This window comes from Cetorhinus maximus, chromosome 11, assembly GCF_964194155.1.
Source record: "Cetorhinus maximus chromosome 11, sCetMax3.hap1.1, whole genome shotgun sequence".
Classification (NCBI taxonomy): domain Eukaryota; kingdom Metazoa; phylum Chordata; class Chondrichthyes; order Lamniformes; family Cetorhinidae; genus Cetorhinus; species Cetorhinus maximus.
This window is the reverse complement of record NC_135889.1, coordinates 68,317,012-68,330,831: the sequence shown is the minus strand read 5'-3', so window position 1 is coordinate 68,330,831 and position 13,820 is coordinate 68,317,012. Positions and strand designations below refer to the sequence as shown.

Below are 13,820 nucleotides of genomic sequence, written 5' to 3'. Positions count from 1 at the left end.
TCTTCTCCGCCGATGCTGCCAGACTTGCTGAGTTTTTCCAGGTAATTCTGTTTTTGTTTTGGATTTCCAGCATCCGCAGTAGCTTTTAGCTTTTTGTTTTTATGGCAGGGGGTCCAGCCTGAAATGTTATATGGCTAGTGCCCAGTACAAAGCAAGACAAGGAAAAAAAATGTAACAACCAGAAAATAATGTTTTGGCGAGTTTCTTTCTCCACCCAACTACAACAAATGCTTATCTCTCAGGGTATTGCAGGCAGGAGTTTTTAATTAATTGAACTTATATGATTTTATAACTGATATTATTGTAGCCAATCATTATTGGATATTTGAAGATAGCAGAGGTTTTGAACGTGACGTTTAGATGCTTGCAAATTGTGCATTGGCACCGGAGACTAGTCAAAACAGTACAACAACAATAACTTGCACTTATATGGCACCTTTAACATAATAAAATGCCCCTAGGTGCTTCACAAGACATAATCAGACAAAAATTGATACTGAACCAACGAAGAAGAGTTTAGGGCAAGTCATCAAGCTTTTTTTTTGATTCGTTCATGGGATGTGAGCATCACTGGCAAGGAACATCCCTAATTGCCCTTGAGAAGGTGGTGGTGAGCTGCCACCTTGAACCACTGCAGTCCATGTGGTGTAGATACGCCCACAGTGCTGTTAGGAAAGGAGTTCCATGATTTTGACCCACTTACAGTGAAGGGATGACAACATAGTTCCATATCAGTATGCTGTGTGACTTGGAAGGGAATTTGGAGGTGGTGGTGTTCACATGTGTCTGCTGCCCTTGTCCTTTCAGGTGGTAGAGGTTACAGGTTTGAAAGGTGCCGTCAAAGGAGGCTTGACGAGTTGCTGTAGTGCATCTTGTAGATTGTATGCACTGCTGCCTCTGTGCTCCAGTGAAGGGAGTGAATGTTTAAGGTGGTGGATGGGGTACTGTTCAAGTGGGCTGTTTTGTTCTGTATGGTGTCCAGCTTCTTGAGTGTTGTGGGAGCTACACTCATCCAGGCAAGTGGAGAGTATTCCATCACATTCCTGACTTGTGCCTTGTAGATGGTGGCTTTTGACTGGAAGGAGGTGACTTACTTGGAACAGAATTGCAGGCTCTGACCTGATCTTGTAACCACAGTATTTATATGGTTGGTCCAGTTCAGTTTCTGGTTAATGGTAACACCCAGGATGTTGATGGCAGATTCAGTAATGGTGATGGCATTGAATGTCAAGGGGCGATAGTTAGATTCTCTCTTTTTGGAGATGGTCATTGACTGGTACGAATGTTACTTGCCACTTATCAACCCAAGCCTGGATATTGTCCAGGTCTTGCTGTACATGGACATGGACTGCTTCAGTATCTGAGGAGTCATGAATGGTGCTGAATATTGTGCAATCATCAATTAACATCTCACTTTCGGCTTTATGATAGAAGGAAGGTCCATTGATGAAGTGGTTGGGCTTAGGGCACTACCCTGAGCAACTCCTGCAGCAATATCCAGGGGCTGGGCTGACTGATCTCCCACAATGCCTTCATGGGCAGTCACTTTCACCTCACCTCTTGAGTTCAGCTCTTTTGTCCATGTTTGGATGAAAGCTTTAACGAAGTCAGGAGCTTAGCCCCCTGGCGGAGCCCATTGTTGAACAGCTCATTGCTGTGTAAGTGCCACTTGATAGCAGGTTTGACAGTACCTGCCGTGGCTTTGCTGATGATCGAGAGCAGACTGACAGAGAAATAATTGGCTGGTTTGGATTGGTCCTGCTTTTTGTGAACAGGACATTCCTGGGCAATTTTCCACATTGTTGGGTAGATGCCATTGTTGTAGTGTATTGGAACAGCTTGATCAAACATTTGATCAAAGAGGTAGGTTTTCAGTAACGTCTTAAGGCTACCCATCTGATGTGGGCCTCTCTCTGCCGTGGGTAAAGTGGCAGCAGAGGTGGGATGAAGTACTTAAGTGGCCATTAAATGCGCTGCTTTATATGAGCCTGCAGCCTTCAAACTTACTGGCAGGGGGTCCATAATATCCAGCCCGAAATGTTATATGGCTAGTGCTCAGTACAAAGCAAGACAAGGAAAAAAATCTAACAACCAGGAAATAATGTTTTGATGCGTTTCCCTCTCCACTCAACTACAACAAAAGCTTATCGCTTAGGATATTGCAGACAGGGGCCTCTCCCCTCCCTATTCCTTAATCTCCTCCAGCCTTAAACACCTTGCTTTCTCTGTGCTCCTCCAGTTCTGGCCTTCTGCTCATCTCTAATTTTTAATTGTTCCACCATTGGCGGCTGTGCCCTCAGCTGCCTAGGCCGTAAGCTCTGGATTCCTCCCCAAACATCTTCACCTCTCTATATCTCACTCCTTTTTAAAGGCATTTCTTAAATTCAAGCTCTTTGACCAAGTTTTTGCCTTATGTGGCTCGACGTTAAATTTCGTTTGATAACGCTGCTGGTATATTTTACTATGTTAAAGATGCCATTTAAATGCAAGTTGCTGTTTTAGTACAGGTTTTACATAAGCTGTTAGAATCTGTAATTTTAGATAAAATTCATGAGCATTTTGGAATGCATGAGTTAATCAAGGACAGCCAGTGTGGACTTGTAAAGTCAAGTTGTGATTGACAGATTTAATAGAATTCTGTGAAGAGGTAGTTTAACTGAATTGACAAATGAATTGACAAGATGTAAAGTAGATGAATTTTCACAAACTGTTCAACAAGAGACCTCTTAAAAAAAATTAGGCATTGGATGTAGAGGAAATGTAGCAGCATTGGACAGTGAGTTGCCTGATGTACAGGGAACAAAGAAGGCAAAAGAACATTGTGCAGATTGAAGAAATGGTGTACTATTCAGCAGGGTGATGCAAGGGATGTAAATCTATAGTTATAAGGTCAGATTTGAAATACTGGAAGTATTTCCACTCAAGTAGAAGTGAAGTAGAGATTTAATAGAAGTATTTAAAGTTACAACTGCTTTCATTAGTGTGAATAGGACAACTATTTCCTCTGTTTGGCAGTCTGTGCTGATCATTGTAAATGTAAAATTATTACTAAGAGAGTGAAGATAGGTTGAGGAGAAATTTCTTTATGTATTGGGTTGTTAAATTATGGAACACGTTGCCACACAGAGTGACTGAGGCAGAGACAATAACATCTTTCAAGAGAAAACTGGATAAATTTTAAACAGGGGAAGATACAGGGCCACGGGGAGAAAGTAGGGTATAGGGATTACTTTTGGGTTGCTCTAGTAAAAGTGGGCCATAAGGCCTCTGTAAACTTTTATAGTTTTATGGTCTCTTATAGCACTTATCTAAAAACAAATACAGCTTTATTGCAGGAATGGTAATTTAACATTTTGATATTCCAATGGGACTTTGTGTTGATTTTTCAGTTATCTTTTCAACAAGAATCATTGAATTTACAGCAAATAATCTGGATAAAAGTTCAATGATAGAGGAAGGCTTTGACCTCTATGCATGGATTTGAGAATGCAATGGTTCCTCTTAAAAAATCAATTCTTCACCAACAAAGATAAACAAAACATGCTGGGTTTACACTGAAATATAAGCATATGTTTCTCAATGAAAGATTCTGCAAACTACAACTGATGCATTGTGAATCTGAATCAGGATCTGTGAATTTACCCTCGATCTTGCAGTCAAAGCGAGCAGCACTGCCTTCTATAACTTCACTGTCTTTAAAGGTCTTGGAAAAATAAGGCTTAAAGCTTTGCCTTTCTTCAGAAACTGCCTCAAGAAGCATCTTGGCTTCATCAGCTGAGATAAGGAAAAACAAAACATTTAAATAGAATATCCATTTTTGGTCACCATGTGAAACCATAATACCCGCACATACTGGGCAAATGCCAATGTTGGTGCAGCTGATGCACGTATTACACGTTATACTAGTTGTCAAGAGCCTGACCAGAAAATGAAGACTATTACTGTTAATCCATATTTATTAAAACATGTGTCCTAGTGCCAATTTATATTGAGACTTGTTCAGTTAAGTTGTCCCATTTTCCACTGGCTGAGACCTAAATATCAGCCAAATGGGAATGTTAAATCTACAATGCTACCAACTTTCTGAAGTTCACAAACTGAATCTCCAAATGGTAGCAATATGGTGCTAGCAGTGAAACTTGAGGAAAGGTTGTAGACACATTCAATGTATGTAAAACTATTTAAATCAATTTAAACTGTTGGTAATGAGCAAAAGAATGGATTAGAGGGACTAATGCATATCACAATTTAATTTATTGCTGCTGCACAGGGAAACCTATACATATTTTACAATCCCATATGAGGCAGGATCACGACAAGGGAGCAGTAAAATCGGGGGAGCCATGTCGGATTGGCTCCCCTACCATGTCCCACCATCAGGGAATTTTATCGATGGGGGACTGGCTTCCAACAGGCTTCCCACTGCGAGGAGGTGTGAAACAAATCTTAATCTTGAAACACCTATTAAGGGCCATTTTACCAGGCTGTCGGCAGCAGATCGACCCCCCAAAGTTTGAGGAGGCCACCAGCTAAATGCAGGCGGCCTCCCAGCAGCAGCCTGGTGGGGAAGCATTTTATTAATCAAAGAGGAGGCTGTGAGCAGAGAAGGCAATCCCAGCAATTACCTCGGAGGGGCTTTCCCTCCATCAACTTCATATTTATGTTTTTAAAAATTTCCTTCTGCCTACCCAGTGTAGACTGGAGGACCCTTGTCTCCCTCAGCAGAGGCCCCCATTCCTGATGGCACTGCTGAGGCTTCTGAGCAGCCAGCCCTCAGATTGGGCTGGCAGCTCTAGGGAGCAGGTGGCTGTCCCCAACAGCAGCTTATTCATGAGCTGCTACCCATAAAATTAAGGGGGATGTCCCGTCAGGCGTCATGCGTGTTGCCAACATGCATTTCTAGCCACTGTTGAAACTCTGACCTTTTTAGGAAAATTCTGCCTTTTCTCCCCCAACAACAGTTTGTTCTGCCATCAGCTCAAAGGGGATCTTCAGGCATCCAGCAGCAGTGATGTCATTGTGAACAGGGTAAGTAGCCAATCACATTGACATATTCTCACAGACAGAAACCAGGAAGCAAAAGCTACTGGATTCCATCACCTTTAATTTAAAATTTTTACAGATAGCCAATTAAATGTGTGGGATATTCACATGGAATTAAGTTAGAAGATAAACATCATAAACAAACTTAAATTATTTGAAAAATATTTGGAATTTCTTATTATAATGCAGAAATTTTACATTCAACAGCCATAAAATGTTTGTCTGTGGGGCTGTTTAGCAGTAATTCTGAACTTTGTACGCCGTTAAAAATCCAGTTACATCTCATTCAACAGGGTGTAACTTTTTCAAGGGTTTTTAAAGCAAGACTAAGGGCATAAGAAAGAAACATTTGCATTTATTTAGCGCTTCTCATGACTACTGGACATCTCAAAGTGCCTTACAGCCAATAAAGTACTTTTGAAGTGTAGCCAATGTTGTAATATAGGAAATGCAGCAGCCAATTTCCATATAGCAAACAACCACAAACAGCAATGTGATAAGGACCAGATAATCTGTTTTTGCAATGTTGGTTGAGGGATAAAATTGGTCAGGACACCGGGGATAATTCCATTTCTCTTCTTCAAATTAGTACCATGGGATTTTTAGCGTCAACCTGAGAGGGTAGACAGGACCTCGGTTTAATCTCTTATCTGAAATACAGATTGGAAGTTCTTGTTAATTCATAGTTTTCCAATTGATTGCGCACTGGGTAGACCTCAACAGTGTACCATCAGGAGAAGCATGGGACCACTGCACATGTGCAGCCTCTAGAAATTGCTGTTAGTTTCAGAGGATTAATGATGGTGCACACTGAGAGTTTCACAATCACCAAGCAGGGAAAGCTACTTATCACGTTGAAGTATTCTCACAGACAGCAAATCAGGAAGCAAAAATCCAGGCCATTGTTTTTAATAAGTGTTGACCAATAGCTCATAAAAACTCTTAAGGGAACTCATTGGATTGGAAAGATGGAAGATTGTCTTGGATTTAACGGCATCTGGTAAAGGTTTAAGATTTTAGTTTTCTTCGAATTGTAGAGGATTCACTCTGTTTTATCAGTTTATTTCCTTCCATCAACACCATCCGTAGCTTCAGGACACTTTTTAGACCTCACACGTTGCAAATACTGGTTGTGCCAACAGAAACTCAAGCTTTTTAGGCATAGGCTAGATCCTTGGATCACCATGCCAGGTTTCTTATTTTAAGGCAACATTTCAGTTCTAATGAACTTATTACTCATCAAGTTACTGGCTAGGTGTTGTGTAATTTGTGAGGAAATGTGACTATTGAAATATAAAGATAGAAATGACAAACATTTTAATCTCATGGCTGTGATACAGATTTGTGCTCTTAATGTAATCATAACTTAATCTTGAAAAAATATCCAAAAGCCATGATTTTTATCTACCTTCGGTTTCTAGCTTTTCAGCTGAATCTGGAGGACTGGTGGGCATGTTTCCCTGTGAGGACTTCTTCCCACTTAGACCAGCTAGCATTGCCATAGAAGACAGCCGCCCTATTGCCCTCACTGCATGCCCTGTTTTCTGTAAATCACAAAAGAATTGAATAACGTGAAATTTCCATACAAATTTTGTTTGAGGAAGGATAAAATGTATTACAAATATAATACAGTGGTGCACCGTGCATTGATCAGTAACTTATCAAACTTTACTGGGGACACCTTTCAACCGTTGTCTGTCCATTTCTAGCTTGGGAAATGGATGGCCAGCAGCTGGAATTCAAAGAGTTGGAAAATCTCGATGCCCTTGCTCACTCGATGCAAATTTCAGGCAGGCCTGTAAATGGGCAAGTCGCCTGCCTGCAACAGCCAGGAGGAAGCTTAGTTACGCAAATCAGGGACATACACTAGCTTTGTTGGGGTGGGAATGGGGGCAGCGTGCATTTTGTGCATGCGTGTTTTACGGAGGCAGCGGGTCACTCAAATTGTCAGCTGCCTTCACAGAAGTGGGATTTTGGTACCCCTGGAGTGTGAAACCTGAAGTTTAGATCTGGTAAGAGTGGGTCTGAACTTTGTGAATTTGTTTTTGAAGTTTTGAATTTTGTTTGAGAAGTAAGGTGCCCCTTTGGATATGGCCTGGGGATACCTTTGATGGAGGTCAGGTGCCCTTTGGGGTATATCATGTGCCCTTTGGAATTGTTAAAAGTAGGCATAAATGTGCATAAAAAGTGCATATACTCATTAATGTCAGGCTCATTGAAACCATCAATGGACATGTAAAAATAAACCGTCAAAACAGTCCGAAGCACCTATCACAAGGGCCTGTCAAAGGGACCTGTCAAAAGTGTCAAGAAGACCTGTCAAAGGGACCTGTAAAAAACTGTCTAGAGGACCCTGTCAAAGGGAGCTGTCAATCTCATTTAAACATCCTGTCCTTTGAATCCTTGATTGCTTGCTATTTAACTCTGTTGACATAAGCCTGAGGGTTTCCATTATTGGATTGGTGCTGCATGACTGATTTCACAGCCATTCATTATCATAGTAGGATGCCTGCCATTTCACAGTTTGATTCACAGCTACAAGTGGTTATAGACTCTTTGATGTGGGGCTATGAATTCCAATGCTTGTTGTTATAAGAAATTGTGCACTTGAATGAAATGTTTGTTGTCATAAGGCTTTATTTAGTTGAAGAAATGTAAATGTAATAAATGGGCTTTTATGAATGACAGTGTTTTTGTCAATATAGTGGTCTGCAATAGACGCTTAGTACTTTATATTATAGAACTTTAATTTATCTCATCTCTGCATGGGTCTTGAGGTCTATCCATGGTGGATGACGGGTGAGTTGGCATAGTAGGTGCAAAGGCAAGGGCGGTGGATGAAGGGGCATGGGCTGGCATGGGGAGTATGAAGGTGGGAGGCATATCTTAGCATGGAGGGCATGAGGGCCTTAGGGATTGTTTGGGGGACATACTTTGGCATGGGGGGCATGAGGAGCCTTGGAGGTTGTTTCAGGGGCATAGTTTTCTGTGGGGGAATATGGGGGGCCATAGAGGTTGTCTGGAGGGGCATACCTTGGCCGAGGCGGAATAAGGGGCCATATCGGTTGTTTGGTGTCATACCTTGGCAAGGATGCATGGGTTGGCTAGGATGGGGCATGGGTGGGGGGGTGGTGAGGGATGAGGGCTGGAGGGATGTTTTATGTTTTCTTCTTCTTGGAAACAGTGCTGGGTGTGACAGGCCTTCAGCCCAGCCCACCTCTGCACCCATAGCCTCCTAACTTCTTCCAGGCTCACCCAGCTTGCCCCCCGCCCAGCACTCAAAACCTGACATCCAGGCAGCCATTTTCAAGGTCGGGTTCATGGAGCCAGGAGTTCTCTCGTCTCTACACACCCGACCCGTGAGTGAAAATCTGGGCCTGAAGATGGTTTTGGCCTCAAAATGCCAGCATCGGGTGGGCAGTCCTGAAGCTCCATCGATTTTGTGCCATTTCGAGCAGAAGTGAGAGAGAAATCCTATTGTGTCCCAATAAGTAGAAAAGCAAATTTCATCCAGTAGAAATATGGGAATAGTTTTCTATAAAATTTGCAAATACAGAAAAAGTAAGGAAAAACAATCCAACTTATGATGGATAGCAATATCTTCCAACTGTAGTAGATGAGATGGAAATGTATGACTTTCATGGGGGAAATGGAAGATTAATGGGAAAAAGGGCACTTTGTTTATTATTGCAAAAGGAAAAATTGGAGCTCTAACTATGGTATGCCTTGAAATAAGCTTTCAGTCCCAGCTACTGTATGGCAAAATGGAACAATATACTGTGGTTTTGTTGCTAAGATCGGGTTTGGCACTGTCTCTGTATTGGTTGTTAAAGAAAACTACATTAAATGAATTTGGACAGTTTCAACACATCCCTTAATTGGTGGTTGGCTCACAACTCCTAAACTAATAATCTCACAAAGTGAAAGCACAGAGAAAGTACCCATAGTAAACTCCACACTGGTGTTGTAAGGTAGGTAAGGAACATTCCTGGGGTAGAGTAGATTCAACTTCTCCATACATGCTACTGGCTTGTGCCTGAGTTGATAATTCTTCATGCTGACAGGGATGTTAAAAATTGGAAATGTTTCATTCAACAAGAGTAACCCCACTTTCCATAAAGGCCAAGAAGTTCTCAGATTCAGGCTTTGGTTTGTGATGAGTTCAGCAGCTAATGTTGATCTGGATTAGGGAGGGAGAAACATATGCTCACTCATTATCTAGTGATCTCTGATGGAGAATGTGATAGTTGTGATGCCAGGCCTATGAATACTAACTGCTCAGGCTCATCCATGAATAATGGTCATTTGGGTAATGTATCAGAGGGTTGCAATTCTCTATTTTATTGCATCATTTGGGTGAATAGTTTGAATCAGCATCTTCAGGAAGGAAGGAGAAAAAAAGAGAAAAAAATAATAATATGCTATCTTCCTGCATTTTATCTAATATCTCCTGACATATTTGTGTATTTGTCAGTGACTCGGTTATTACATTTACTGTTTTTTATCGTCAATTGTACCTGCCATTTCCTCCTGGCCATGTACTTCTTCATTCTTTCCTTTGAAAGCTTTTTCACTGCCATGTTTTTAACATCTTTTTTCAGCCACTTGTGTTCAAGACACTGATCACAGTTCATTCGATGTCTGGTATGTATGAACATTTATGGTAGAGTTTTAAGACATGATCTTGATTACTTTTTTCAGCATAACATTGATATCTTGAATGACAATTGCAAAACAATTTATTAAAATTAAAAATTAAATCCAAGATATTGCAAATGAAAAGCTTTACTTCATGTCTTTTTTCAGTAGATTGTCAATGAAGTCTTTGGCATCATCCGAAATTTCATCAAAGGCATCATCATCAAAATCCCAGGTAGCAGACGTTACATTGGAAAGAGTTTCATTGTCATTATCACCCATGAATGGAGAAAGTCCACTGACCCTAGCGCACAAAATGAAAACCACACTATATAACAGCATAAAGATGGATGCTTATCAAGATTAGCCCTTTAAAACTAATTACTTCTTTACTTAAAGATTTGTAAACTTTCCATTATTTCTAGAAATATTATAACCAAATGAAATTAAGAATGTGTTTAAAAGTTGTTTCAGGTCTGTTAATACAATATTATACATTTCTACCCAAACTACAATGTAGGCATACTAATACATTTATACTGTATTTACTGTTACTCTTTCAATTACATGTAGAATGGGTCATTATCATCAGCACAAACAGTAAAGTTCCTGCCTATTTTTCACCAGATATGACCTGGATGATGACAGAAAACCTGGGCTTTGATCACATTTTTGTCAGCCTGAATTGTCCACCCTATATTTAGCTGTGTGGATTTTGTTTTCTGCACAATGTCAATTATTGAGTAGGAAAATATCCAACTTAATGAGGATGCATTAAATTTCTAAATGTGGAATTTTACCTCGCTGCCAACGTGCTCTTGTCTATTTACAACATGCTTTGCTTGGGCTACCGCAATGATTGAAATCTCAGAGAATGAGTAAAGATTCAAAGGGTTCAGTGATGAAGGTGGAGATAAATAGAGTTAGATAAATACAGGAAAATGGTGTTGAAGTTGAAGATCAGCCATGATCTCATTGAATGACAGAATGGGCTTGAAGAGCTGAATGGCCTAATTCTGCTCCTATTTCTTATGTTCTTAAGGCTGAGAATGAATTACGGCTTTCTGTTAGAAAAGCAAAGTATAAGGAAATTGAGATTGAGCAGAAATGGTATAAAAGAGATCTTGGAATCATTTGCTACAGACATGAGCATTATGTCATAGATTTTCAGAATGTTACGTGACAGAAATAAACTTTTTGACACAGCAGTCTTCACCAATATTTTTCTTGTGGTGAGCCACCTAGTCTAGCCCCACTTTATTTCTCAATCCAATAACTTTGACAATTCTCTTTTGCAACCACATAATTTCTTTTTAAAAAGATTTATGGGGCTGAATTTTCATTCTTGAGGTGGGAAGTGGGAGTCGGGAAAATTCCCTACTCCGCCTGCCCACCTCGAAAGTGCCCACAAGGACGGGATTTTCGTTGCGGCTGCGGGGGAAGGGGGTGGGGGGGTTGGGGTGGGAGGTTGGAGGGGAGTCGGACCTACCAACCTGGGAAAAAGTTAAGAGGTGGCCACAGGAGATGCTGGATGCGTAGGTGGGCTATTCAAAAGGCCCACCTCGGTGCTGTGGGAATTCATCCCTGTTATAATATAAACAGAAAGGCCCTCCAGCCCTCACACCCCCTCACCTCCACACACTGCCCATGCCCCATCCATACCACCTCATGACACCTACCCACTACCCATGCCTGCTTATGCCCCCATGCCAAGGTATGCCTCCCAAACCATCCCTTATGGCCCCCATGCCAAGCTATGGCACTTCCATGCCCATTCACCCACTATACACTGTATAGAATCAATGAATCCTATAGTGACAACATGATGCATTAAAAAACCATTAAAAAAAAGTCATTCATTGATAATGTTCCACTTTCTTTAAAAAAATCCTTTTTACTACAGGCCAATAAAAGTGTCAATCATCCAGATCCTTCAGAGGATCAACAGCTGAATCTGCTAGCACTTGAACCTCTTTATCTTACGTAAAATAAACATCGTGCAATTGACAGTATAGATCAGAAAACCAGAGATGTCAATCAAGCAATGTTTTCCCCGGGGCTTAGGTGTTTTAGTACTCTAATAGATGTTTGAGCGCTCAGCCAAAAAGTACATAATGAGGCTTGGCTGAGAGCCCAGAAATCCATTAGCCTGTTGAAACACCTGAGATCCAGGGAAAACATTGCTTGATTGACAGCTCTGGGTGTTGGCATGGGGGCATGAGAAGCCATGGGGGGTGGTGGTCGGGTGGCATAGGTTGGCATGGGGGTCATGAGGAGGACCTTTTGAACTTACCTTCAAAATGTTCCCTCGCACAGACTATGGTTTACGACACCTCTGAGGTGCCGTGAACCTTGATTCTTTGAACAGTCAGCCTGACTCCATGAAAATTGCAGAGGACTAGAACATGCCTATCCCCACAATGGAGACGGCCAGGTCGGGAATGCAGGATGCGGGCACGCGACCTGAACCAGCCTGCACTCTTAAAAGGCATTCCTAAAAATTGGAAATCGCGGAAATGGGGTTAGAAACCCTGGAATCAGGACCCATCTGCCATTTTTAAAGGGCTTCCAAGTCATCCTGACTCGGTTTAAGTCCAACCCATGGATTCGGCTTCAACAAAGGTTTGTAGTAGAAACTTTGCCATTCTAACCTCACTTTGTGGAAAGAAGTTTTTCCTCAACTACCCATTAGTTCCTTTTGCGATTATCTTAAATATGTTCTATTAGTTTTCTCTCATTGACCAATGCAAGTCATCTAACACTATATATCCCATCATAAATCTTCATTAAGTTGAATATCTCTATCAGGTCATCTCTTACTCTTTTTGGGTCTGGTGAAAAAGCACCAATTTGAACATTGGCTAAAATAACCATGGGATATTCAGCAGGCACCAATGACAGCTATATCATAATATTTCATATCAGTTCTAAACCTGGGCAAATAATTACATTTGTGGCCATGCCAACTTATGGTGTAAAATCATTTAAGTACAACCATCAGCTATGCATTTTCCAATAGTTATATTCACATCACTTAAATCAAAATCTTTTAAAATATCATCATACTTCAGGTGTATGCTATAGATATATTTCATTCATAGAAGATAGATTTGTAAAATGCTCCTTGCTTTAACTAATTAATTAATCTTTCAAAATAATTTATTGAATAGAATTATTACTATATTAGATCTATTATTCTACCTATAACTTTTCAATATATTATATCAAGATTTATAGTAATAGTAGCACTTATAGTGCTGCAAAAAAAACCTTTATTATTCACTTTGGAATCTGAAAAATGTCCTAAAATACATTTAGAAAGAACATTTTACATTAATTATTTATTGAAAGAGTCCATTCTAATGATTACTTGCAATTATTCATAGGCCTCTGTAACCAGATATCAGAAAACCTTTCAGCAATTGGGAAAAGTTCAAACATGGAAGAATTTTAGGGAATAGCTGTAATAACTCAATTTGTCACAATTCAGAATGTCTCCCTGGATTCAGCTCAAAAATAGATAAAATATTTGTGATTGAAAACTTTTATAACAATACCATGCTCACTTGTTTTTATCTCAAGCTAAAGAAACAAGGCTCTAGCTCATCCATCGAAAAAGGCCCTACAGTGCCTTCATCACTGCACCAAACTATTGGTTAATTATTCAAAGGGTTCTACCTTTGCCTCACCATTAGTGTGTCGCTCTGAGGGAAGGACTTCCTAACAGTCCTAAATTTGCCTTTTACAATTTAGGACCTGTGAGTTATAGAGTCACAGTCAGAGTTTTACAGCATGGAAAGAGGCCCTTCGGCCCATCATGTCCACGCTGGTCATCAAGCCCCTGTCCACTCTAATCCCATTTTCCAGCACTTGGCCTGTAGCCTTGTAATGTTATGGTGTTTCAAGTGTTCATCTAAATAATTCTTAAATGTTGTCTACCCCGCCTCTACCACCATTTCAAGCAGTGAGTTCCAGATACCCCCACCCTCCGGGTGAAAATAAATTTCCTCAAATTCCCTCTAAACCTCCTGCCCCTTACCTTAAATCAATTCTCCCTGGTTATTGACCCCTCCACTAAGGGGAAAAGTTTCTACCTATCTATCCTATCTATGCCCCTCATAACTTTGTAGGCCTCAATC

General features: G+C 40.7%; 1 protein-coding gene across 2 annotated transcripts in view; it reads right to left on the bottom strand.

Moving 5' to 3' along the window:
* The window catches only part of LOC144686672 (myosin light chain kinase, smooth muscle-like), a 433,503-nt gene that overhangs the window by 3,759 nt on the left and 415,924 nt on the right, over positions 1-13,820 (bottom strand). For both annotated transcript variants that reach the window (XM_078552188.1, XM_078552186.1), the window contains 4 exons: positions 9,833-9,985; positions 9,561-9,684; positions 6,452-6,587; positions 3,643-3,774 (listed from right to left, as the gene is read on the bottom strand). In XM_078552188.1, the coding sequence (XP_078408314.1) occupies positions 3,643-3,774; positions 6,452-6,587; positions 9,561-9,684; positions 9,833-9,985 (545 nt within the window). The remainder of the gene's footprint in view (positions 1-3,642; positions 3,775-6,451; positions 6,588-9,560; positions 9,685-9,832; positions 9,986-13,820) is intronic.